Consider the following 25,816-nt stretch of genomic DNA (forward strand, 5'->3'; position numbering starts at 1 on the left):
TGGTCTGGCCTCACCCAGACTGGGGATATCTTGAGTGTCGGTGAAATGTGTCTCCTTGGAAGCCCCTAAAAGGGTATATGTTAGGGTGTGGGTGTGGTAGCATGGTTGGGTGTGGTGGGAGGGGGTGGGGGGTGGGTGTGCTATGTTCTGCGTGGGATGATAGCTCTTGTGTGCACATGGGGAAGAGGTACCCCGTCGGTCTCTGGGTTCCTGGTTACCAAACAGTGGGCTCTGTGCCTGAAATCACTTCGTTCCTAGGCTGTCCCCAATCACCTCTGAGGCCACTACTGTCCTCTTACCCACTTGGTGGATTTCGCCCAGGCCTTATCATAGATCCGCTGACCTTCAGAAGGCTGGGGTGGGGTGTGAAAAGGGGAGCCCCACCACCATGCAGGACAAAAGCGTGGAGGAAGGGTACAGGGTGGGCAGGAGGAAGTGGGCTGGGTAAGTCACACTCTGTGTATGGAGGGTGTGTCTCCCTTGGCCTCCGACCAAGGGCAAGGCCAGGGCTTTCAGGAAAGGGCTTCAGCCTCCATCCTCATCCGCCTCCTCTTCCTGTGCCCTCCCTGTGCCCCTCCTGTCCCTGCCCTCTTCCCTCTTCCCTGCCTGCCTCCCTGGGAATGCTGCCTGTGCATTGGAGTGACTGCTCCTGGCCCTACCCAAACCCCTCAGCTGCATTTTCCCACGAGACCTGCAGAGGGCAGCAGTGAGCCCTGGAGGACTGGGTCCTTGGAGACCTCCCAGTTCCTAGCTGCGGCCACTTGGGAAAGTGTCCCTTCCCCTTAGCTCCCTAACCTTCCCTCCCTGCACTTTCAATGCATGTGGCATTTTATTCTTTTTTTCTTCTTCTTCTCCCGTTGAAGGTGTGTTCCTCTTTCCAGATGGGTCCCACCCAGGCGTATAACAGCCAATTCATGAACCAACCCGGGCCTCGGGGGCCTGCCTCCATGGGGGGCAGCATGAATCCTGCCAGCATGGCAGCTGGCTTGACACCCTCGGGGATGAGCGGCCCTCCCATGGGCATGAACCAGCCCCGACCACCCGGCATCAGCCCCTTTGGCACACACGGGCAGAGGATGCCCCAGCAGACCTACCCCGGCCCCCGGCCCCAGTCCCTTCCTATTCAGAGCATAAAGAGGCCGTACCCCGGAGAGGTAAGTGACAACAGATGGGAGAGGCAGGGGCAGTGGCACAGGGATCATGGGCAGAGCCTCGGAAGGGGCATAGTTGGGCCACCAGAGAACTTGAACTAAAGGTCGGGCATTGGAGCCTCAGCTCCTGACTGTCCTTTCTATTCTATTGTGGAAGACCCCCAGCCAGGCATACCACCCGAGTCACAGTTTGTGTGTGTGTGTGTGTGTGTGTGTGTGTGTGTGTGTGTGTGTGTGTGTGAATGATATTGACAATCCACCGTGGCCTCTAGGCTGCCTGCAGGATAAGAGGCAGTGACACTGTGAAATGCCTGGCCTAGAGCAGACAGGTGTCGAAGCAGAAACCATGATGACTGTTAGTTCCTGGCCAGGCTCAGATACTAACTGGATGACTTTGGGTGAGGACCTCCATGCAGGGAGCGGCCTCGAGAGTGTCAGCTGCTACCAAACCCTCTCGTACAGGCTGTCTGTGTCGGGGGGCGGAGGGTGGGGGTCAGATGGTAGGCAGTGCATCCCTAGGGCTTCCTTCCGTCATAGATGCTCTTCTGGGAATACTGTCTTCTCTGGCGTCACCCAGCAGAGGTGCTGATGGAAACCATCCCAGCAGACTGTCCCCAACTCCCTTTAAGGTCAGGGGGAGGAAAGGATGTCACCAGGCCTCAGTGACACTCAGAAAACAATTGAGCAGCACTGAGACCAGGACCAGAATCCTGGCCCAGCAGATGCCCCTCACCCCCAATGAAGCTTGTTTTGGGCACACCCCATGATGCCCCTTCCTGAGCACAGCTCTCCATCCCTTCTCAGATCACATCCTTCTGGCTGGTCAAGACTGTGGCCTTCAGCTGAAGCTGAGGTGGATTTCTATCCCAAAGAGCATCAGTTCCGCCATGTCCCCACAGGTCCCTTCAGCAACTACTCTCACAGAGATTGGGTGATAACCGAGACAGGTGTCCTTAGCCTGAGGCTCAAGAGTAGGGGGCTAGGTGCTTCCCATACACCCAGGGGGCCTTCTCAAGTCCTGAGCCTCCACCTAAGGGTACCAGTTCAGGGAGGAAATTCAAAGGCTCATGGGCCCCCTCCTAGCCCTGGCTGTCCTTGGGCAGGGACCTTAAGCCGATGGCTTGACTCCCAGAGCACGGCCACACGTGGTTGTTTTTCTTAGCATCCTCTCCCCTCAACCTCCTGATGTGCCCTTGGATGCACTGGGCACTCGTGTTCTGAATTTCAGGCTGCTGCCCTGAGGCCGCAGAAGACTTGCTTATTGAGGCAGAGCCCTCTGCTCTTACTAAAGGAGTCCTCCACGAAGCATTGTTGCTTCTCAGCTGGCCCAGGTTATGATGCTGGGTGGTCCCTGTCTGGGAGCTCTGGCTTCCACCTCATGGTAGCATGCTCATCCTATGTTAGAAGTGGGAGAACCTCAGTGCGGGCTGGAGTTATGTTGCCTGGTCCCCTTACAGTTCTCTCCTGCAGCCTAATGAACATGTAGGTACCAGCCACTTCACACCACAGTGAGAGCTCACCGTGGCCCAGAGCAGTTGATGTGCCCCACAGTGAGAGTCATGGAAAGTTCCTGAGTGCTACCCACTCTGATGTGTGCTTCCAGGCACTGGAGCACGGCCACCAACTAGATCTGAGCCTAGAGGATGAGAGACTCTTAGGCAGGAAAGAGTCTTGAAAAGACAGGGAAGGAACCATTGACTCCGGGATGCCGTGTTCTGGCTACCTAAGTTACAGGTAGTCCTGGATCGTCCACTGTGCCAGATAGGGAAGGTGGCAGAAGGTGGCGCTGTCTCCTTTCTGAATCACTTCTGCAGGAGGGGCTGTCTTGCCCCCTCATTGACTAGTTCTCCCACAGCTGTGTAGAGAGTGGGTAGACACTGCTAAGAATGGAACACTGGGTGGCTATTTTGCTCGGTTGGGGACGTAAGGACATTGCTTACCCAGGTCAGCCTCACTGCAGGGGTTACCACCTCTTGGAAATAAATTCTGTGACCGCCATCTCCCTGACACATCGGGGTACACGGTGGAGAACTCAGCCTTAGGAGACACAAAGGAGTGCTTTAGGCTTGAATCCCTCGAAGACATAGCTGGGAAGCTCTGAGCATCCTTGGAGTTCTGAGTTCTGAGGGCACAGGCTTCCAGAAGAACAGTTTCATGGAGAGGTGGTCTATGATCTGGACGGGCAGAGTGTAGTGTCCCTGGATGGCAGAGCAAGCAGAGGCTTCCAGCACCCTCTGGCTCATTCTCTCCCTGTGACAGGTCGAGAGGGCGTTTTGTGGGTAGAAGATGGAAGTGCTAAGAGAAGGCATTGGGGGCGGGGCTGAAGAGATGGCTCAGTGGTTAAGAGCAATTACGGCTCTTGCAGAGGAGCCAGGTTCAGTGACCAGGGTCCACATGATGGCTCATAACCATCCATAACTCTAGTTCTAGGGGTTCTGACCCCCTCCTCTGACCTTCATAGGTACCAGGCATGCACATGGTGCACATACATATATGTGGGAAACATAATTTTTTTTAAAAAAAGCTGGACCCAGACCTGGCACTTGAGTTAGTGATCGCCTTGACGCCACACCACATCACTGCTGACCTACCCCTGTCCTTTCTGCATTCCTACAGCCCAACTATGGAAACCAGCAATATGGACCAAACAGCCAGTTCCCCACCCAGCCAGGCCAGTACCCCCACCCCCAACCCCCCGAGGCCACTCACATCTCCCAACTACCCCGGACAAAGGATGCCGAGCCAACCCAGCACCGGGCAGTACCCACCCCCCACGGTCAACATGGGGCAGTATTACAAGGTGAGCGCCCTCTTCAGGGCACCCCAGGCACTCCCGTATCTCACCCTATACACACATTCTGACCCTGTGTGTATATTCCTGAAGGAATCGAGAGGCGGTGGGGACATTTCCTGGTTCTCTGGGTGCTCATCTGTGTCTGTGGAGAGGCTCCTGTTCTCATGAGTTCAGATGGTAGTCCTCCTTTTCCTTCTTCACAGTACGTGGGATGGTGACAGCACAATTCTGAAAGACAAAGCCTAATGTCACCTTGACTCTGTCCGCACCCCACCCCCACCCCCACCCCCACCCGCATTTTTGTTGTATGCTTGTTGCTCATTTTATAGACCGTCTCTGTCCTGGATCGCACCTCGCTTCTTTCTCGGTGCCCGCTTCTCATTTTTCACTTTTACAGTGTTGCTGTGATAAAGATCTTTGAGCATTTAATGCCTTTCCGTGGCCGTTATTGCAAAATACGTTCTCAGGTGGGAAAGTCCCTCCGTCGTTTACCCCGTGCCGCCGGCTTGGGTGGCCATTGGCGCTGTATGTCTGCCATCTTGGCTCGCACTTCAGCACCGTGCCTGTTGCTGTTTGGGGGTCTTTGACTAAAGTTATAGCTGTGAGCAAAAGAGGCCACACTCAGGACCTTCCCACCCTGGCAACAGTCTCCGCTTCCCGCCCTGGTCCTGGAGACCCTGTTAGAACCCTCTTCCCCAGCACACTCATGTCTCCAAGGGGGGTCCAGCCATGGGCCTGTACTGCCCTCACTCGTCACAATTTTATTTCAACAGCCAGAACAGTTTAATGGGCAGAACAACACCTTCTCTGGAAGCAGCTACAGCAGTTACAGCCAAGGGAGCGTCAACAGGGTGAGTGTCATTTTAAGTCTTCCAAAGTCCAGCTGACCCTCAGCAGGTATCAGCAGGCTGGAGCACTCCTTACCTTCCTGCCCCAGCATCTCTGCATGGTCGTAGGGGTCCACAGGTGGAGGATGCACTTCCTGGTCACCTGCTGAGACATAGATATGCTCAGGACCTAGAGTCCACTGTTCTACTGGGTGACCAAGGACAAGTATGGACCCTACAGAAAACCAGACAGAAAGGATCCTGGGGACTAGGACCCCTCCTGCCCGCCCCCAGCAGGGACAGGGAATGTGGCCTAGAATCACAATGTGGGGAGGCCAGCTGCCCTTTCCTCCTGGTGTAGGTTTGACAAGTTGCTAGCACACTGAGCCTGTGTGTCCTCTTTGACATCTGGCTGTGGGAACCTGACCTGAGGGGATCAGTGGAGTGGGCTTTAATAAGGGATGGGGTCCTTCTCAGTCCCTCCTGTCTTCCAAAAGGAGCAGGATCTTGCAGGTGAGAGTGTCCTCTGGTGAGAGGTAGTCCTAGGGTAGGATTTGGTGCAGATAGTAGAGTATATGTTCACAGCCTTGATCCATTACCTTTCTGTGAGTCCATAATCTATTTCTGATATCTCTTTACAGCCTCCCAGGCCGGTTCCTGTGGCAAATTACCCCCACTCGCCTGTTCCAGGGAACCCCACGCCCCCAATGACCCCCGGGAGCAGCATACCTCCCTACCTGTCCCCCAGCCAAGATGTCAAGCCACCCTTCCCACCTGACATCAAGCCAAATATGAGCGCTCTGCCACCGCCCCCAGGTGAGGACCCCACACTTCTCTATTCCTCATCATTTAGCTCTAACCGGAGGCCCCCAGTGAGCAGGATGAGAGGGCTCAGAAGTTGGGCTACCTGGGATCGGAGTTAGGCAGAAAGGGCAAGGAGGACTGAGAACAAGGATTCCCCTCTCCCGGGAACATTTAGTGTGGGGGCTGGACTGTCCTCTCCCCTGGCCACCAGGAAGAGCCTGGGTCTTCAAGGACAGAGAGAAATGGGACCGCACGGTGGGGTGAGCCGGCTGAGCTAAAGGAAGCCACAGGCTCTCAGCCATGTGCGTGGGTCCAGCACACTTTCTGTGGCTTTTGGCCCATGTTTACGTGCTTTGAGCGTGCTTCCCAAGGTGAGCCCCACCGTGTCCCCAGCACCTGCGCAGCTGGGGTGCTTGCCACTCATACGGTCCTTGTCTTTACCCAGCCAACCACAACGATGAGCTGCGGCTCACCTTCCCCGTGCGGGATGGCGTGGTTCTGGAGCCCTTCCGCCTGGAGCACAACCTGGCCGTCAGCAACCATGTCTTCCACCTGCGGCCCACGGTTCACCAGACGCTGATGTGGAGGTGAGGTGACCCGCGTGGTGACTGCCGTGCGCGGGTGCGGGTGCTGGCGGCAGCGTCCGGTCACTGTTGCCTCTTCCGCGTCATTGATAGGGCCATGCACTAGGCGAAGCCCCGGGGACGTCACGAAGAACCCACAGGAGAGGGGCCAAGCATCAGTGACTAGGAACAGCTGTTCCCCAAGACCTAAGTGTTGACAGGACTTTCCGGAGGGGGAGGGGGAGGAGGCTAGCAGAGCCCTGAAGGCTGGGAAGAAGGTAGTGAATTAGCTAAAGGAAAAGCCATCCATCTGAACATGGCTCATGCGGCTGGAGCTGCCAGTGTGAAGCGAGGAGGCTGCTGAGAACAGAAGAGCAGGGCTAGGTCGGCTCACCGAGCTCCGTAGATTGCAAGGAGGTGACCACTGTCTGGTACTACACCCCGCCCCCCCGCCCCACCCTTAGGATTGTGCTCAAGTGCATGGGCCAGACTCCATACATGACCTCTGAGATCTCGAAGGAAGCAATGTTTTTCCTTTTGATTGAAGGGGAAACTGAGGCTAGAGGAGCCTTTTAAAGAATGTGAGTTCTCAAAGCAAGAAGTCGAGCTTGAACTGGGGGCTCCTAGATTACAAATCCCCTCCTGGTTATTCAGTCATCAAGCAGGGTTCACCCAAAGGCCTGGCAGAGAGCCCCAGCCCACCCCAGCGGCTTAGTAAGCATCCTCAAGGCTAGAAAGTGGGCCTCTGCTCCATGTTTGAAATCCCACAGCTTTGGGCAACCAGTGGGCTGTCACAGGCAAAACTGGGTGGGCATTCAGGACACCGAGCTGAGGCTTGAGAGCACACAGACAAAAGGGGCCAGGGATGCTGTTCCTGCCACCACCCGGAGATGGCCACAGTCAGCGTTACTGCTGGTCTTGACAGACATCTGTCCTTTTGTCCTTCTGACTCAGTCTTAGGGAAGAAGAGTCACTCTTAGGCTGACAGGGTAGCCAGGCTGTGGGTGTGGCTGTCGTAGTACAAGATATGGAAATGTGTAAGGGCTTGGGATGTTAGGATGGATTTGGATTTGTAGGAAGATAGACTCTCCAGGGCAGTGGTTCTCAACCCCTTTGGGAGTCATATATCAGACATCCTGCACATCAGATATTTACATTATTATAATCATAACAGCAGAATTACAGTTATGAAGTAGCAACGGAAATAAATTTACGGTTGAGGGTCACCACAGCATGAGGAACTGCATTAAAGGGTTGCAGCATTAGGAAGGTTGAGAACCACTGCTCTGGGGTGAGGGAAGGGAAAAGGCTGTGGCCAAAGGGTAGGGTCCCTGGGAACTCAGGATGATCATGTCCATCCTGGCCTCTCCCCAGGTCAGACCTGGAGCTGCAGTTCAAGTGCTACCACCACGAGGATCGGCAGATGAACACCAACTGGCCAGCCTCGGTGCAGGTCAGCGTCAATGCCACACCCCTCACGATCGAGCGAGGCGACAACAAGACCTCCCACAAGCCCCTGCACCTCAAGCATGTCTGCCAGCCGGGCCGTAACACCATCCAGATCACTGTCACCGCCTGCTGCTGTGTGAGTAGGGCGAGCAGGCAGGACTGGGAGGCATACCGTTGACCTCCCTTGGGTCCCCAGGAATACCCTGGGACATTGTCCTCCATCCCCAAGTGATCTCATCTGCTACGTTCTAGCCGTTTCTATTATGCTTAGTCGTTTTCCCCTTGCATTCTGCCTCCCCTGGGAGTCCACATACCTCCCCTTTATTCCTCGGTGCCACCCCAGGCACAAGCACCCCTATTCCAGTGGCCAGATCAAAGCTGCAATCTACTCTTGATTCATTTGCGTGATATTTTCATATTCCCACCACCTCTTCCTATTCCTGTTGTCTTGGGACTGTGGGGAGGATATACATACATGTACTCCCACATGTTCACATGCACACATGCACAGGCACATAGATATCCCTTTAATGCCCATGATTTGAGCATGGCACTCAGCACTCTCCTCCCGTCCCTAGAAATCAGAGGCTGGGACACAGAGCTTCCCTGGGATACTTACAGGGAAGTAAATTGCCTGCCTTATTTCTGTTGGTGTCTCTGAAAGATTCAAAAGGAAACACTCAGTCCTGTCTGTCTGTGTAGGGGGGATGAGGCCACAGAAATTGGACCTATGAGATGGGGGTGCCTCATGAGGCTGCAGAGCCATAGCATGAAGAGTTGGGATGCCTGGTCCTAGAAGGCTTCCTGGAGGCGGGGGTGGGAGGGGAGGGGAGCTGCAGGGACAGGCCGACTTGACAAGAATGATGGGAAGTTAGGACAGGAGAGCAGGTACACACTGGAGTCTAGTCCTGATGCCATGTGTCCTGGAACCTCAGCCAGGAGACTTTTCAGTGGAAAATCCACCATGTTAGCCTGGAGCATAGACAGTCATTGCAAAGGCCCAGCCTCTCAGTCCTGGGCCTCATTCTGATTTCCAAGCCCCTCTTTCTCCAAGGTCTCGGGGTACGGTCTCCTAGCGAGGCATCATGGGGGTCCTGCAGACCCTTGGGCATGGGGCAGCCTGGGTCCCATGTGCTGCAGTTGGGGCAGGCATGGGAACTGTGGCTCACGCCGAGCCTCCCGCTCTTCCTGCAGTCCCACCTCTTCGTGCTGCAGCTGGTCCACCGGCCCTCTGTGCGCTCCGTGCTGCAGGGCCTCCTCAAGAAGCGCCTACTGCCCGCCGAGCACTGCATCACCAAAAGTGAGTCGGGTGGGTAGGGACAGGTTGGGAGGGGCTGGGCCCAAGAGGTGGTGGTGCCAAACCCTGAAGCCCCTCTTCCCTATAGTTCTATTCCTTGGTATTTCCCCCTTCGAGTCCCTGGACACCACCATGCAGTCTGGTTTCTCTTCCCACACTTGCAGAGCTAAGTGCCTGAGGGGACTTTTTGCTGACCCAGTTAATTCAGAGGAGCACCAGACTGGGTTTCTGCAAGCTTTGCAGAAAGTCCCCGTTCCTAGCGAGGGTGTTCTTCAGAGAAGGGATTCTCCTCAGTCCTTTCTCCCTCCCATGCACACTGCATACATCACATGGGGAATGCAGGGGGGCGTGGAATCCAGGACGTGTTCAGGTGCTTGCTTAGACCCAACCCCTCAGTGGAACCCCCAGCCCCTCACCCTGTGCCTCCTACCCCACAGTCAAGCGGAATTTCAGCAGTGTGGCTGCCTCCTCGGGCAACACAACTCTCAATGGGGAGGATGGTGTGGAGCAGACAGCCATCAAGGTGTCTCTGAAGTGCCCCATCACATTCCGGCGCATACAGCTGCCTGCTCGAGGCCACGATTGCAAGCATGTTCAGGTGAGTAGTCCCAGGAAGTGCGCCTCCGAGACAGGCTTCACTGAGTTGCCAGGGTGACAAGGGGCGGGCTGAGGGGCCAACAGGGACATCGTGGTCATTGGCAGCCAATATCACTTACTCTCTCAGTCATCTTTTCTCCTTCGGGTCCATCTCTGTGGTGCAGAAATACAGTTAGACAATCAGATATTGAAGACCAGCAGAAAGTCCTGGCTAGACACCACAGACTAGTTGGGGACCTGCCCTGAGCAGGTCTTTGGGAAGGAGACAACCCAGGCCAGCAAAGACCCATTGTGTAAGGGGATGCCCAGGATATGTGTCCCAGAAAGGGATCCAAGGATCACAGGGCCCAGGTACCCCACTGTCAAGCACAGTTCATCCTGAAAGCTGAGTGGCAGGCAGGCCTGCCTCCCTCTGAGTGCGTAGGCGTTGACAGGTAATGTGATTGCCGTATCTGATACAGACTGATGAACTTGATCAGCTTCACCCTGGGTCCCCCAGCTGCTGTACTAAAGAGACTGTCAGAGGCCACACTGTCCCTCTGACAACAGCAGTGAGAATTGGATGGGGTGCGGGGTCTGGGGGGGGGGGGGCTTCAAGGACAGGGAAGCGATGTGTCGGGGCTGCTGCTCTGAAGCAGTAAACACCGCATGGCTGTCCTCTGGGGTGAGCGACAGAAGGGTTCTTCCCGGGAACTGAAGCCTTCCTAGGGTCCAGAGCCGTGGCAAGGTGTCTCCTGATGGTGCTGATCTTACCTGTCTCTCTGTCTCCCCCTCCCACAGTGCTTCGACCTGGAGTCATACCTCCAACTGAATTGCGAGCGAGGGACCTGGAGGTGTCCTGTGTGCAAGTAAGCCATACCCGCCTTGCCTCTTCCTGGGGCACTAAGCCGCTCCGCTTACCCTCCAGAGGCCCGGGTCTTGGGTTGTACAGCTACAGCACTTGGACCTGCAGTGGCCGGGCAGGGGAGATGGGTGGGCTGTGCCCCGCCTCCGAGAGCAAAGACCAAGTCTGGTGTTCTTCTTTTCCAGTAAAACTGCTCTGCTTGAGGGCCTGGAGGTGGATCAGTACATGTGGGGGATCCTGAACGCCATCCAGCAGTAAGTGAAGCCCCCACTGGAGGGGGAACAGCCTGGCTTGGAGGAGAGTGGGGAGAGGGGGAATGCAGACAGCCTTGGGTACTTCCGGGTTAGCCACCAATCAGCAGCCTGACCTTGAGAATTCCTGGACTTGGGGGGCCAATGTGTTCTAGAGAGGACAGAACTCAGCCAATGCAGGAACTCCTCTTTTTTTTTTTGGGGGGGGGGGGTTGGAGGTCTTGGGGCCAGCAGCCCCAGGCTCTGTTTTTCTAAGCCTCAATATCCTCAATTTCGCCAAACAAGGTGTGAACTCTACCAGGCCTCTGCCCTATGCGCAGCTCTGACGGAGGAGGAGGAGGAGTGGAGACACTCCGGCATCTTGTCTCCAAAGCTAGGGACTCTAAACCTCAGTTCCTCCCCTAAGATTGCTTTTCCCTACCAGCTCCGAGTTTGAAGAGGTCACCATTGACCCTACATGCAGCTGGCGGCCAGTGCCCATCAAGTCGGACCTCCACATCAAGGACGACCCTGATGGCATCCCCTCAAAGCGGTTCAAAACCATGAGCCCCAGCCAGATGATCATGCCCAATGTCATGGAGATGATCGCTGCTCTGGGCCCCGGCCCGTCTCCCTACCCCCTCCCACCTCCTCCTGGGGGAACCACTTCCAATGACTACAGCAGCCAAGGTATGCAGCGTGATGCGGCACAGGGAGGGGGAGAAGAGGCCAGCCTGGGTCCAGTGGGAACTTGGGATTTCTGTGTTGGTGATAGCAGGTACAGAGTGGGGCTGGAGAGATGGTTCAGTGGTTAAGAGCACTTGTTGCCCTTGCAGAGGGCCGGGGTTCAGTTCCTAGAGCCCACATAATGACTCGCAACCAACCATGACTCCAGTTTAAAGCCAATACTACACTCTCTTCCGAAACGCCGCATGCACCAGGCACACACATGGTACATACGTATACATGTAGGCAAAATATTCCACTCATACCCACAAAAAATAAATCTTAGAGAAAGAGAGAGGACACACCCTCCAAAACTAGTCCTCAGGTCACTAGGCTTGAGGAAATGATGGTCCAAGCACCAAGATTTCACAGCCTGCTCGGCCAGGTAATCAGTCCTGCCCTTCCGCCTCTCCCACCGTCCCAGAGAGAGCCGAGGTGCTAGAGGGCTAGCCTTTGCTTACCCAGGCTCCTGTCACTCCGTGTCACTCTCAGACTTCAGACATCACCCCTGCTGCCTTCCACTCGGTTCCTAGAAAATATCCCACTCTCTGTCTGAGGACGGTGGCCCTGTGATCTTAGGTCTCCAGCGTGCCCAGGTGGTTAGTGGGCCAGAGTCATTAGTTTCCTGGCTTGAGTCCCACAGCCTATGCCAAGGACCCCGACATCCGAACATTCTGACTCTCCGTATCTTCCTGTCGCCGTGGGGTGGGGGAAGCAGTGGCTGGAGAGGCTGGATTATCATCAAGAGCCTGGTGTTCTTGAATAAAGCAGAACAGCCCCCCTGGGTCTGGGGTTGGTACGAAATACAGCTCCAGTAGACAACAGCCCAGCCACTGCTGTTAAAGTCTGAGCCTCTTTCAATGTCTCTGGCTTGACCTCTTCCTGCCCTTTGGTACCAGTAGAGCAGCACACTCACCTGGGGTGGGGGTGGAGGCTTTTGCACACACCTGGGATGGGGGTGGAGGCTTTTGCACACACCTGGGGTGCCCCAGCCCATGAAATGAAGGCTTGACTGCTTCATCAGAGAGCCTAAAGCAGATGCTTCAGGAGCCACGCTGGTTTCGAGCGATGGCAAGAACTTGGCCTTTATACTCTGTCAGCTGAGGGTGGCCACCTTCCCTCTGGATGACCTTACCTCCACCCCATCTTGTTCCCACCCCAGGAAACAACTACCAGGGCCATGGCAATTTTGACTTCCCCCATGGGAATCCCGGAGGGACGTCCATGAACGACTTCATGCATGGCCCCCCCCAGCTCTCCCACCCTCCGGACATGCCCAACAACATGGCCGCCCTTGAGAAACCCCTCAGCCACCCCATGCAGGAAACTGTGAGTACCTTCAACCTGTGCCTCAACCTTCCCATTTGCCCCGTGTTCCACTCCCAGCCTCGTCTCGGGCTGACTGAGGCAGGGGAGCTTTCCCTTGGGATCTTTGTGGTGTGAGTACCCGGATTTCCTTCCTCCTCAACAAAAAGAATAACTAAGGTTTAGATCTGAGGGCTCTGAAGAAAGGGAGAGGCTAACATGCCTGGTCTGTATCTGTTAACTTGGCTCTTTTATTGAGGACTTTGGATCCTCTTGAAATTAAGAAAGCTCGGGGCTGCCCCCTGCACCCACGTGTACCACCTCCAAGCTCCACTTTCACTCTCCCACAGACTCCTCTGATCCCAGCCCACTGAAGTTAGGTCCCATGCTCAGGCGTTCAGTCTCCAGGAATCTGAATCTTCTTTCAGGGTCTCACCACCACCTGCCAAAAGGAGGTCCTGGGACATCTGACCCCCCCAGAGGGCTTGGCTTCCTTGTCTTGTCCCCTGTTTATTGGCACGTTCCACATGCCTGGGGACACCTCCTTGGAGCAAGATGCCCAGAGCTAAGCACACACCATCCCTTCCTGTGGCTCCAGCAACAGCCAAAGAGCTGGCCATCCTCTTGAGCCCTCCTCTGTTTGAATTTTGGACCATTGTACTTTATGTAGCAAATGCTCCTGGGTCAGGGTAAACAAGGCACCTTGAGCCTTGTGCTCCCAATGCACACCTTCTTAAGGAGCTGGGAGGGAGGAAGAGCAGTCGGGGGTTTGGGAGACTGAGTTCCAGGGGCTAGAGTGGCTTCCATAAGACCTCATTCATATTGGTCTCTCACTTTGGAGGTAAGGACCCCAGATAGGGATGCCAGCCAGAGAGGGTCCAGAGTTTCCACAGTGCCTGGTAGTGGGGTTGGGGGACCTGTGTCGGAAGACTAACGGGAGCCTTCTCATCTTCTCTCACGTGGCCCGGGAGAAAGGGGGTCACACTCACATCCCTGACTCTCACTAAGAATGAGTATTGTGGCTAGGGATCTAGTTCCATTGGTAGAGTGCTTCCCAGCACTGCATCAACAGCACGTGGTAGAGACTTGCCATCTCAAAACTCAGAGATAGAGGGAAGAGCGTCAAAAGTTCAGAGTCATCCTTGGCTACAGAGCAAGTTTGAGGTCAGCCTAGGATACTTGAGAGCCTGCCTAAAAAAAAATATAAACACACATACACACAGAGAGAGAGAAAGAGGAAAGAAAAGTGCATATTGACTCTGCCTTGTGAAGTTTGCGACTTGCAGCCACTGATCTCCAAGTTCCCCAGGACCTCAGCATTCCACAACTGGGAGACACCCACACATACTGCATGCCACAATCCCTCACAACTACTAATCCTGGAAGATGGTAGGGAGGACCATATGTCCTCTTACAAGTCAAGCTTTTTTGCTTCTTGGTTCATCCTGCCGCCAAGCCTCTGCATAGAGGACTCTGTACCTAAATCAGCCTCAGAGCTCCTCCGGAATTCTCCAGAGGTGTGCCTGGTCCTTTCTCAGCTGTCATCTCTCTTGAAAGCAACCAGACCTAGCACTGCATTATACCATGTGGGGGAGACAATCCCAGGTCAACCCTTACTGCATCTGTTGGCTAGAAGCAGCCTGGTCCTGGCTGAGCAGGCGGCTGGAGGGTTCTCCTACAGTCCAGGAGAGGCTAGATGGTTCTAGCCAAGCACTGATTTGCCCAAGAATTCTCCCACACCAGGCAGCAGATTGGCAAATACAGCAGCAGGGCCTCAAGCCCTGAGGCTTTCTAACTCTTGTCAAGGACAAGGGGGCAGTGGATCAGAGATTTCATAGGATCCGAGATGTCAGCCCTGAGCTTAGCTGTTCATGAGGGTGTGGAGTCCCTCCCTGCTTCCTTAGGAAGGGTGTCATGGAACATCCGCTGCTGTGAGCTAAGTGGGAGCCCCCAGCTGGCCTCTTGCCACTCTGTGGCCCTTTCCTCCAGCCCTTCATATCATGCTACATGTGGGTCACCTGGGGACCTGGGCTGGAGGAGCACTGTGATACTGGGGTCACAGTGGAGTGGAGCCCTGTATCCCCACAAAGAAAGGGTACATCAGGACTTTTGGTAGATAACCAGATCGCAGGAGACTTGGGGAAGCAGCTTTTAGCAGAAATGGGAAGTGGTGCTGGGGTCTGGGAGACCAAAGGTGGCGTGATTGCGGCTTGCCACCCAGCAAGGGAGAACCCGGAAATGGAGACAGGGGCAGGGATGAGAGTCATCTGAGACCAAGGAAGCATTTGGTCACCAGGCCGATGTGCCCTTGGCTGTATGTAAGTGGGACTGGTGGCCCTGTTCAAGTGCACAGAGCGGGCAGAGCTTGGCTGGAGGTGTACAGAGCAGCTTCAGGCCTTCTGCTTTGAAGGGTCTGCTTGGAACAGCAAGTAGCATTCGCCAGGCACAAGTGTGCATCCAAACCCCTGTACCCCGCTACCCACAGCCACCTGGTTTTCAATGCACTGCAAATTAGAAGGGGTGAATTCCCTAGTTAACCTGTTAGAGTCACCCTGCCCTGTTCTTCGGCAGCCCCAGAAGAAGCCCATTGCTAATCCGGGTGGTATGGCCTTAAGAAAGCAACACCCTAAAACGCCTAGCAAGCCAGCTTCTCTCCCTGATCTGCCATTTTGACATCAGATGAGTTCCATCCCGGGAGGGAGGCAGGCAGGCAGGCAGGCAAAGCCCCTGTCTCCTTCTGATCACCAGCCAGGGGCCCCCTTGGGGGTCACGCTCCCAGTCCTGAGCCGCACGCCTGCCCGTGCCGTGTCCACGCCTGCTCTGCACTGCCCTGGCCCGGAAGGGGGGTGCGGGGGGTGCACCACGCTGCCAGCAGCCACCCGCTTCCCGGAAACACGTCCATTTGCTTGTCCATTCTGCCCTCCCTGTTGTTTGTTGTGACAGTGTGGGGGTGGGGGGGGCTCTCTGGTCTGTGCCCGGCCCAAGGCCCTTCCCAGGCTCTGTGCGGAGGGAGGCCCCTTCCCCCACGTGTCCCTTCACAGCCTCCCTGGTTGTCAGTTTCTGGAAAGGATCGATTTTTTTTTTCCTACTCTGCCCCCATTCCCCATTGTTCTTCATGAGGGCTTCCCTTGTTTGAGGTCCGTGACTTCCCGGTTTGTTTGGGTTTCATTTTCTCCAGGCAACCCCCCCCACCCCCAAGTCGTCGTACCTCGTCACCTCACCTCTCTTTTCTCCTGCTCTCTCCTCCTCCACAGATGCCCCACGCTGGCAGTTCTGACCAGCCCCACCCCTCCATACAACAAGGTTTGCACGTACCACACCCCAGCAGCCAGGCAGGGCCTCCATTACACCACGGTGGGGCTCCTCCTCCTTCCCAGCCTCCCCGGCAGCCGCCACAGGCCGCTCCCAGCAACCATCCACACAGCGACCTGACCTTTAACCCCTCCTCAGCCTTAGAGGGTCAGGCCGGAGCACAGGGAGCATCCGACATGCCGGAACCTTCACTGGATGTAAGTTGGGGTCACCACACACCTCGGTCTGGGGCCAGGCATGGCACCGGGACCTTCCCGAGAGAAGGGGGGTACTTAAGGGCTCAAGGCCCCGGGTGGAAAGGTGGGTGGGTGGTGGGTGGGCCCCAGCCAGTCTCCCCTAATTCTAGCACTAGGATGCCCCGTATGGAGATAGGTCATGTGAGGCCCACCCCCGCCCATCAGCCCCTTGGCCCAATAGTCCTGTTCCCCAGTCCGACCCATCTTCTACCTAGGTCTTTGCAGGGTCCCTCCAGTCAGGGCCTTGGAGTTAGTACGAGAGGGTCCTTGCCCTTCTTCCCACACCCTCCCTCACACCCCCATGTCGAGCTTGCTATTTCTGTATGTACTTTCTGGCCTGGGCAGGGGAAGGGCTCAGAATGACGTCCCACCATTGTCTTGCTGGTCTTGTCTGCCTGCGGTTTCCTGGTCCATGTGTGTCCATTCCCTGCTTCCGCTTGCTCCATTGCTCACTCCAAGAAGCCTCCATGTGGGATGACGGAAGGTGGTGGGGGGCGGATGTGACTGGGAGAGACAAGGTCGAAGTGGGCGGCTGAGACTCACGGATCTCCCATCCTGGGGCCTCAGTGCTCTTGAAGGAAGGGGGGGGGCTCACAGAAAGACTGTGACTGGACACTTGCTCCAACTACCCCCTCAGGAGCTAGGAGCTGTAGCTGACCCCAACCCCTAGGTCCTGGACTCCTGGCCCCGCTGTCAACATCCACTCCAGTGGCATCAGAGAGCTCTTGGCAGGGAGAACTGTGCCATTATCTTGGGTTTGCAGATAGCCAACTCTCCTCCCCTAGCCAGACCAGTGGGATGCTTCTAGATTCAGGAGCTCCTCTGCCCGTATATGACATACATACTCCAAGGGTGTCACATGAGGAGCGGGGACAGTGGACCACAGGGACAGGACAGGACAGCTGGCCAGTCACAGACTCACTAAGATTCTGGGGGAAGTCTACGGCAGCAAGCATTGTGGGGACCAGCTGGTCTTCCCACGTGCTTATGGATGAAGCCAGATGGCTTATGTCAGCAAGCCGCTCATGGCAGGGTCTAAGAGGACAGGAGCAATCAGAAGGAAGCCCAGCCCTTGATCTGCAATGGGGCTGACTGACATCAGTGCCTGAGAAGAGGGATCAGCCCAGTGGGGTCTCCACTGGTAGGCTGAGGGTCTCACCGCTGCCCTTGGCATTTGTTGAGTGTGGGCATGCCTCCCCCAGGTGAGATGCAGTGGTCTGGATTGGTCTTGGGGACAGCCAGCAGGCCCATACTCAACACTGTTAGTTTTCCATCTTTGAGGTAGCACCCCAGAGGAGGCAAGTGGAAGGAAGTGAGAAGGCCGGAGAGACCCCTCACTCCTCCTCCTGGACCACCCTCAGCCACCTCAACTGGGCTTTTTCTTTTCTAGCTACTGCCGGAACTCACAAACCCGGATGAACTCCTCTCCTACCTGGACCCCCCCGACCTCCCAAGCAATAGCAACGATGACCTCCTGTCTCTCTTTGAGAACAACTGAAGGCCACCTTCCATCAGGGCCATCCCTACCCACTCTGCCTCCTACCCCCTCTGCTCCACATACTTGCCCTCCCAGGAGCCCGTGTTCAGGCCTCCCACACCAGGACCTCAGGCTGGGGTCTGAGCAGAGCACACTAGGTGGGGAAGGCCATGTGAGTCTGCAGTCCTTTTTGCCTGAATGCTCCGGGGCCTGTGCCCAGAGCAAACCCGAAGACGGCCCCTGGAAGATGAACCCCAGCTGAGGGGATCCAGGCCCAGCAAGAGACATGCCCGTGGCAACTATAGGTCCCTCCGTGCGTGCTGACTCCAGACGACCGACCTTCCAGTGTCCCAAAGTTCTTCCATGTCTTTAAACCATAGCCCTGCCTCCTGGCCCAGAGCCTCCTTCAAGTGACTGGAACCTGAGAGAAGCCCGCACTCCCTCCCCCAGGCCAGGGAAGTGGACAAGCCTTGGAGGAGGGTGACAGTTTGCAGCAGTGAGGAAGGCCGCCCCAACCCCCAACCCCAACCCCCAACCCACACACACACACACACACACACACACACACACACACACATACACACATACACAGACACAAAACTCCCACAGAAAAGCACAAACCTTTGGGAAGGAGAACATCCCTCAAGGCTGAGGGTCATGGCTTTGGCCTCTGACTTCTAAGCCAAGATGCCCTATAAACAAACGCTCTCTCAGCAGAACAGGGACAAAGTGCTGTGTCTGAGATGGCTTGCCACTCCTGTTGGGGCACTGGTGGGAAACGGGTCAGGGCCTTCCATGGAGCCAGGACAATGCATAGGAGGCCTCCTCAACTGAGACCAGGGCCAAGCCTTGCAGGGAGTGGAGAGCACGTGCCCAAGTGTGCACCCCACCAAAATGTGCCCTCCGGTGGGGGTTTTGGGAAGATGCCAGCCAGAGCCCAATGGGAGCAGCCAAAGCCTTGCAGTTTTGCCCCCAAACCACCCCCTGCTTTTAAATGACCACAGTGGAAAGTTCTGAAGTCACCCGAGAAAAGGAGCATTGCATCCGGACAGCAAGCAAACCCATTTCCCTCCATGTTCTCTTTCCTTCCCCCTGTCCTACATACCCTCCCTCTCCAAGACTATTCTCTGGGACCCACTTCCCTCTGGGTTCTGACTCTCCTTTCTCCAGCCAGCTGTAGGGGTGCATGGTAGAGAGGCTGGGCAGCACGGGCACTTGGGCAGACACTTGCAGCAAGAGTCTGGGGCATCCATGTCTCTCCCAGCCTCTCAGCCTGGTCCAGCAGGTTCTCCAGCCCAGGCCGTTGCTGCGTGCACCAGGCTGTCTTGGCGGGCAGCTTGTGGCGTTTGCATGGCTGCCTGCCATTCCCGGTCTCCCTCCCTCCACCCAGAGCTCGCTCTACACTCCCGCTCACCCAGCAAGTGCAGCCTCTGGTCCTCCTCTGCTGTTCCACTCCATCCAGCTTAAGAGTCCCCTGCTGGCTTGCCGTACTTTCACAGGCTTTGTTCTAGGCTGGTCTGTGTCCCCTGAGCCTCACGGCCTTGGTGATGCCAGGTTGTCTGATCACGTGAGCTCCTGTCTCCAGCGCTGCCACCCAGGGCCCTCTCCTGCCTCCTGTCCACTGTCGGCGTCCTCATTCGCCATAAGTCGTTGGTCCCCCTCTGTGCTCCCTGGCACTCTTCCGTCGATTGTACCAGAAAGGTGACCCTAACTGTTGACTTACTGTCACCCTAAAAAAAAAAAAAAAAAAAAAAAGGCACAAGGAAAGCTGCCATGGTCCCACCCTTCTTCTTCTTTGTCCTGTTGAGGTTTTTTCAGACAGTGTGTTCCGTATGCAAATCAATTATTTTAAGAATCGCTTTTGTAAATATCTTTGTGAATATTTTAGTATCGTCTTTGATAATATTCAACATTTTCATGACCTGGTTATAGCCTTTGCTGGTGTTTTTAAAATATCTTGACTCAATGACAAAAACCGAGTTCTTTTTTTTAAAAAAAACAAAACAAACAAACAAACAACAAAAAAAAAAACAACAACAACCAGGGCTATTTGTACAGATGAGGGAGGAGCAGAAGAGGTGAGGTGGCCATGCTCGAGTTGAGAGACCAGGCAACCCACTGTTGAGAGCCACCCTCGGTCAACTGGTGGGACCACACTACACCAGGTACCATGTGGCTGTCCCTACCCAGTGCCTGTGTCCTGGCACATGGCCATGCTCTGTGATGGACCGTACGGACTGTTCAGCTTCAGACTGACAGATGCCTTTCTCAGAAGTTCCTGCTTCTTGCCGTGATACTGTGCCCCAGAACAGCCTGGGGTCCCTGCTGGTTCTTGTCAGGTGCCCAGGTCCTCTACAGCTTTCCAATGCAAAAGACCTAGACACTCCCTGTCACCTGCCATCGCTCAGCTGGGACACCTGAGGCTGATTTCCTAGGTTCCCTCCCAGGCAAGTGCCCACCAGCAAGTTCACCACAGAGCCTGGAGCCCATGCTCTGGGAATACCCACTTCCAGAGAAATGTTGGAGCTCATCCAGGGTGTGAGAGGGGATACAAAGACATCTGGGGCTGGAGCCATGCCTTGGTAGTGACAGATGCAGGTAAAGGTGACATCCATAAGCAGAGGCAGGCGTAGGCTCTGGAAAGAGCCTTCCTCGGTCCTTTCTGACAACTTGGAGCCATAGTCACCTCAGAAATGAGGCCTCAGCAAGCCACTTTACCACAGTGAGCAAGCAACTCACCCGTAGACATGTACCGGCCACCACTCAACAAAACGAGCTGGAAGCCCATGGGCAGATGGGAAGGGCCCCTGCACAGGCGATCACCCCCATCTTCTTGGTTTGAAGCTTTATTCATGTCTCATGTTCCCTGTAGCCATTTTATTTTTTAAAAGATTCCTAAGACTTTCTCCCTAACGGAAGCCCTAACCCCCAGAGAGCTACAGGTCTGCTCCCAATGGGCCCTCGGGCCTGACCCATCCGGACGAGGCAGTGTGAGCAGCGGCGACTCAAGGGACGTGTGTACATATGTAAATGAGAAATAGACATGTCAACAAGATGCATTCATTTCTCTTGGAATGTGTATTGTTTTTATTTTACGAAACAAAACAAAAGGCTTGGAACTCCTTCATCTTATGTGGAATACTAGATCCCATTCGTTAGCGTTTGTGACCTCACTTTTGTCTCATGTAATATACTCTGCCCCTGTGTGGAAAGGCATTTTTGTTCTGTTTCATTTTTATTTTACCTACATGTACTATTCACCTTCGGTGTCCTGGCCCTGCCACCTGTGTGTTTTTAGGGTGCTATGGAAACAATGAAGAGAAACGGGGATTTCAGAAGAAAATTGTAACCAAATTCATACTTTGTATAAGTTTTTGATATCATGATCGCAGGTGATTCACACGTACACACACATCCACACCCACGCGTGCAGCCTGAAGTGACGTCCATGGGAACCGCCATAGTCTTTGTACATCGTATGTACACTGCAATCATTTCATACTTTCGACTGGTCAGAAAACTAATTGTGATTTCTAGTCTTGCAAAGCTGTATGTAGTTAGATGATGTGACCTCTAATATTTATCTAATAAATATGTATTCAGATGAAACCTGTATATTAGGTGTTCATGTGGTTATTTTGTATTTAAAGATCAGATTATTGGATTATTGCTAGACATTTCTATACTCTGTTGTAACACTGAGGTTTCTCATTTGCTCATGTTAATTTTTTTCTAAATAAATTGACAAAAACGAAGGTTCTGGTGAGTTAGCTGTTTTGTGGATGCTAAGGACTGACTGGTCTGAGGGAACTGGCTTTGGTTTTTAAACTACCACCCTATCCTGTTGGTCTGTGCACACACAGAAACAGTGGAGTGGTTGGAGGGTTGGCTTGGAAGAATCCTGCTCTTGTGTCCCTGTGTGAGGTCCTGAAACCCATGCAAGACAAAGAGCCCCAGGCATTTTCCCTCCTGGTGAGAGCCTATCTCCAGCTAGCCCTGCTGAGGGAGAGCTTGTGGGACAGCAGTCTGTGATGACTGGTTAAATATCGGACCCTGGACAGGGCCCATCCTGGAGGGGCGCTGCGGCCCTAGGCCATCTGTCTAGTAGCCCATGCTGAATCTGACAGACTAGGAACAGCCTGTCCCATGTCAAGTCAGAGGTCCTGTCCACAGCATCTAGGCACAGCCAGACTTAAGAGCCTTTACAGCTGCTCTCTGCAGATCCAGAACCCTGTCTCCAGCCACCTGGCTTCTCCCCACTGCTTCCCTGCACCACTCCAAGCGAAACTTGATTTTACTATGTGGCTGCATTTTACATAGGTTCTCCCTCCTCAGGCCACAGTTCTAACACCCGGCACAGACTGTAACTCCGTGTATCCAGTTTAAGATCTAGGGAAGTGGGTCTGATTGGCAGATCTTTGCCCTTCCTCCACTCAGCCTGACCACCGAGCCATAAAAGCAAGCTTGGCCACCTTAGGCCTCCCTCAGCAAGGTCTAGAAGTGACGGTTCAGCAGGCTCCCCAGATACACCCACTAGTGTGAATCAAGTGTGTGAAGAGGGTGGGGAGGTCGATGGGCCACACCTGGGGTGGGGTGGGTGGCTGTGCACAAGAGCCAGCTAGGCTGAAGCCTCTGGGGACCAGAGCACTGAGAAGTCCCGCCTCCAAGGAAGACAGGGACTGAGATGCAGGGAGCCAGGGTCTCTTGTGTGAATGGGAGATGAAGGTGAGGAGAAGAAGATTCACATTAAAAATGGAGTCCTGGCCACTGCTCAGCTGCAGGCACCGGCTGCTGCCAACTTCTGGCAGCCTGAGATGGCAGGAGAGCTTCCTAGGCATGAGGGGAGCTTTGCACAGGGCGTCCCCACTCTCTGTTACCTTAGACCAGTGACTTTAGACCCGTGAACTGAGAAATAAGCGCATCGGGGCATGAGCAGACCCTTCAAACAAAACAGATAAACAAGGTGGAAAATATCAGCAGGGTCCCCTACGGGGGAAGGAAAGGATGGCAGGCAGCTATCAAGGTGGGGATGGGAGTGTGTGTGTGTGTGTGTGCATGCTGCATCGGGTTAGTTCTTGTGGGTTGTGGTTAAAAACAAAACTTCTGAGCACCATTGCCTTCAAGGCAGGAAGTGAGCGGAGGAGGAGGAAGAGACTGACTTCACTCTGAAGACAAGACTTGTCATTTTTAGCTTGACACCCTACTGTCAGAGATACACAGGCCTGTGGCTTCCCCAAGCCCCTCATGGTAGGCTTGGCCCAGCTCATGCCTGCCGAGACAGGCAGCCTTCTTCTGGGATGGAGGGCCTAACTGTGAGATGAGAAAAGTCATCCAAACCAAAGCAAGACTGAACTCCGCTCCCAACACAGACATAATTAAAAATAATAAATGGGCGCACGTGCGTGGCGGGGGGGCGGGGGGAGCACAAAAGCCTGGTCTCCAGGCAACTGGAGCTCAACTTCCATTCTCCTTGTGGCCATCCTCCACATACCTAGTCCTAAAGTGCAACTTTTTTTCCCTAAGACAGGCTCTCCCCTTGTAGCCCTTGCTGGCCTGGAAAACTCTGTGTAGATCAGGCTAGCCCCAAGCTCACAGAGATCTTCTTGCCTCCACCTCTTGAGTGCAGGAATTATGGACTTTGGTCACCACACTCAGCCTGGTGAGACTTTTAAAGAATTATTTTGTGTGTCTGAGTGTTTTGCTTTCATACGTGTATGTGTACCACGTGTGTACTTGTTACTCTTGAAAGCCAGAAGGTGGCCTTGGGTCCCCTGAAACTGGAGTTACAGACAGTTGAAAGCTGCCATGTGAGTACAAGGAATTGAACCCAGGTCCTCTAGGTCCTCTGCGAGAGCAGCAAGCGCTCCCAAATGCTGAGCCAGCCCCTGCTAAGACCTTCTTCATTGTGACCCACCGATCCTCCACTGTTGGGAGCCCACCAGGTCCCTGTACTGTACATTCGCCCTCAACAGACAGGGAGTACATGGAAAGTTGGGTCCTCCCATCCCCACCCCTGCCCAGTAGCCCACACTGACCGCCAAAAGGAACCACAGGACAACCCCTCCCTTAGCAACCTGTCCCTGACAGACCTTCCTGAGGCTCACCAGGGCAGAGCATCACCAGAGGCCTGGGCCTGCTCCCCTCTCCTCTGCCTACTCTGCTTCCCTTCTGACCCTCTCCCAAGTTCCTGTCTCTGGTAAAGCATAGACCCACGGAGGGAGGGAGTCAGGTTCTGAGTGAATGTGCGCTGTTTTACATGAGACGGCCACATCAAGAACACAAGGAAATGGACCCACGGGGAAATTAATTAGCTTCTCCCCGGGGCAAGCTTGGGAAGGCAAAGGGTTCTGTCCTTGTACTGGTGTCGCTAACCATTGGCCAATGCAGCTGAAAACTAGCAATTGTAGTCCCCTCCCATGTTTGCAGCCTGAGACTGCCCGCTGCAGAGACCTCCGGCTAAGACTGCTTACCCTGCCCCCTGTGCTGCCCACAGTAAATGGCTGAGGTGCCCCGTGGCTGCAGAAGTTGGTGCCGCTCTATCCAAGTGCACACGACCCACCTGACCCTAGCTTCTCTGTGTCCGTGTGTCTCTCCTTTCTTTAGTGTCTGTCCATTCTTTCTGCATCCCCTCGCCACCCCAGGCAGGTTTCTAGACCCAAGCTTCCCAAGGTCTCGGCAGACACCTGCATGCCTGCACAGTGAGATATTACTGTGTTGCCTTGGCGTCCCTTTAGGATGAAAGTTCAGTGCTCATCCCCAAAGTGAGCTCAGCTGAAATCATTTCTAGCACATCACCTCCTCCTAGGACCTCAGTGTGACCAATCCAGATACCTACTTTATACGACCACGTCCCCAGGGGGACAGCTAGATTGAACCCTGCTGACCCAGCTCACATGGATTGTACAGACAGACATACTTACCCTCAGCTCTCAGTCACAGCTTGGCCTCCTGGAGTTTGCAAACACTTCCTTGAACCCGCCAACTAGAACTTCCCAGGGACACCTGTTTGGATAATGCCTAGGCCCAGTGAAGAAGGGATGTAATCAATGCCATTTTTATTTCCATCTATTTCCTTTTCAGTCAACAAAGGGTGTTCCAATTTAAAGATCCTGAATTAAGCGTCTACTTCAGTTCTGCTCCTAGAGAACCATATTTAAGACAGAGGCGTGGGAGTGGGCCTTAGAGGCAGGCTCTGATCCCAGAGATGGACCACTAACCCGGTAATGATGAAGATCCAGCATTAGGGGCAGGTAGAAGTTGGCAGCCCCAGGCACTGGGTGGCAGCACGTCACCTGAGGTAAACTGAGATGGAACATGGAGCAATTGCCCCTGCTGGAGCCATGTCCCTCCTCATACCCACTCATATCTTCTCCTGTGACATGAACCTTTTTCTCTGAACAAGGTTGACTTGAGTCTTTGCCATAGTCTACTCTGCCCCCTGGAGAGACAGTCTGACAAGTGGAGCCCTTTAGTATCCAGTCAGGCTGAGCCCGTGGATGACAGCTGCCCTTGTGTTGTCCCACACCGAGAAGAAGGGTGAGTTTCCCGGGCCCATCCGAGCCCTTGAGGAGTCCCAGGCAAACTGAGGAAGGCCTCTCTGGTCCTGGGACCACAGCAACTATCCCAGGGAAAGGGGGTGTGGAAATCCAGGATCCTGAGCTTGGTTGAGCCCCCATGTCCCCGAACACATGCTCAGACGATCCACTGGGATGGACAAGTGGGTTTCCGACCACGTGCGCCGTCAAGGAGCTCTGGGAGGCAGCAACAGAAACCAGCTCTGATTACCTTGAGGGGAAAAGACACAGGATGGTTCGTGAGCTGAGATGCTGAGGAGGAGAATTAGCAACGAAGCTTTGGAAGTAAGCATGACCCACCCAGGCTCAGGACTGGTATAGGAGAAACAGGCTTCAGCTCCACCCTTCTACCCCACCCCACCCCCAGCCCTGGCTTCACCTCCTACTCGGAGCTATCTGATTGACCATGTCAGAGGTCTAGGTAAACTGTTCCCCACCCTACAGATGTCTGTCACTGGGGGTAAGAAGGCGGGTCTACCAGAAGATGCCTCAGGGACTCTCTTGGTTGACAGCAGGAGACAGCAAAAGACAAGTCTGAGCTCCAAGTCTAGTCAGACTTCTAGCGTTATGATCCACACATTAAAAATACATTTTATGGGGCTGATGAGATGGGTCGGCAGTGAAAGTGCC

At 54.6% G+C, this 25,816-nt stretch overlaps 1 protein-coding gene across 1 annotated transcript in view; it reads left to right on the plus strand.

Annotated features, from left to right (window-relative positions):
* Zmiz1 (zinc finger MIZ-type containing 1) overlaps positions 1 to 21,367 on the plus strand; it is a 205,787-nt gene extending 184,420 nt beyond the window's left edge. Inside the window, 15 exon segments of the mRNA XM_052733631.1 lie at positions 882 to 1,154; positions 3,768 to 3,830; positions 3,832 to 3,951; positions 4,719 to 4,796; positions 5,414 to 5,588; positions 6,022 to 6,163; positions 7,514 to 7,724; positions 8,783 to 8,888; positions 9,323 to 9,483; positions 10,263 to 10,330; positions 10,512 to 10,580; positions 11,002 to 11,246; positions 12,445 to 12,611; positions 15,842 to 16,096; positions 17,526 to 21,367. Of these exon segments, the coding sequence (XP_052589591.1) occupies positions 882 to 1,154; positions 3,768 to 3,830; positions 3,832 to 3,951; positions 4,719 to 4,796; positions 5,414 to 5,588; positions 6,022 to 6,163; positions 7,514 to 7,724; positions 8,783 to 8,888; positions 9,323 to 9,483; positions 10,263 to 10,330; positions 10,512 to 10,580; positions 11,002 to 11,246; positions 12,445 to 12,611; positions 15,842 to 16,096; positions 17,526 to 17,633 (2,241 nt within the window). The 3' untranslated portion in view covers positions 17,634 to 21,367.
* The last annotated feature ends 4,449 nt before the right edge of the window (positions 21,368 to 25,816 follow it).

Source organism: Peromyscus californicus, unplaced genomic scaffold (genome assembly GCF_007827085.1).
Source record: "Peromyscus californicus insignis strain IS unplaced genomic scaffold, ASM782708v3 Scaffold_12__1_contigs__length_115047231, whole genome shotgun sequence".
NCBI lineage: Eukaryota > Metazoa > Chordata > Mammalia > Rodentia > Cricetidae > Peromyscus > Peromyscus californicus.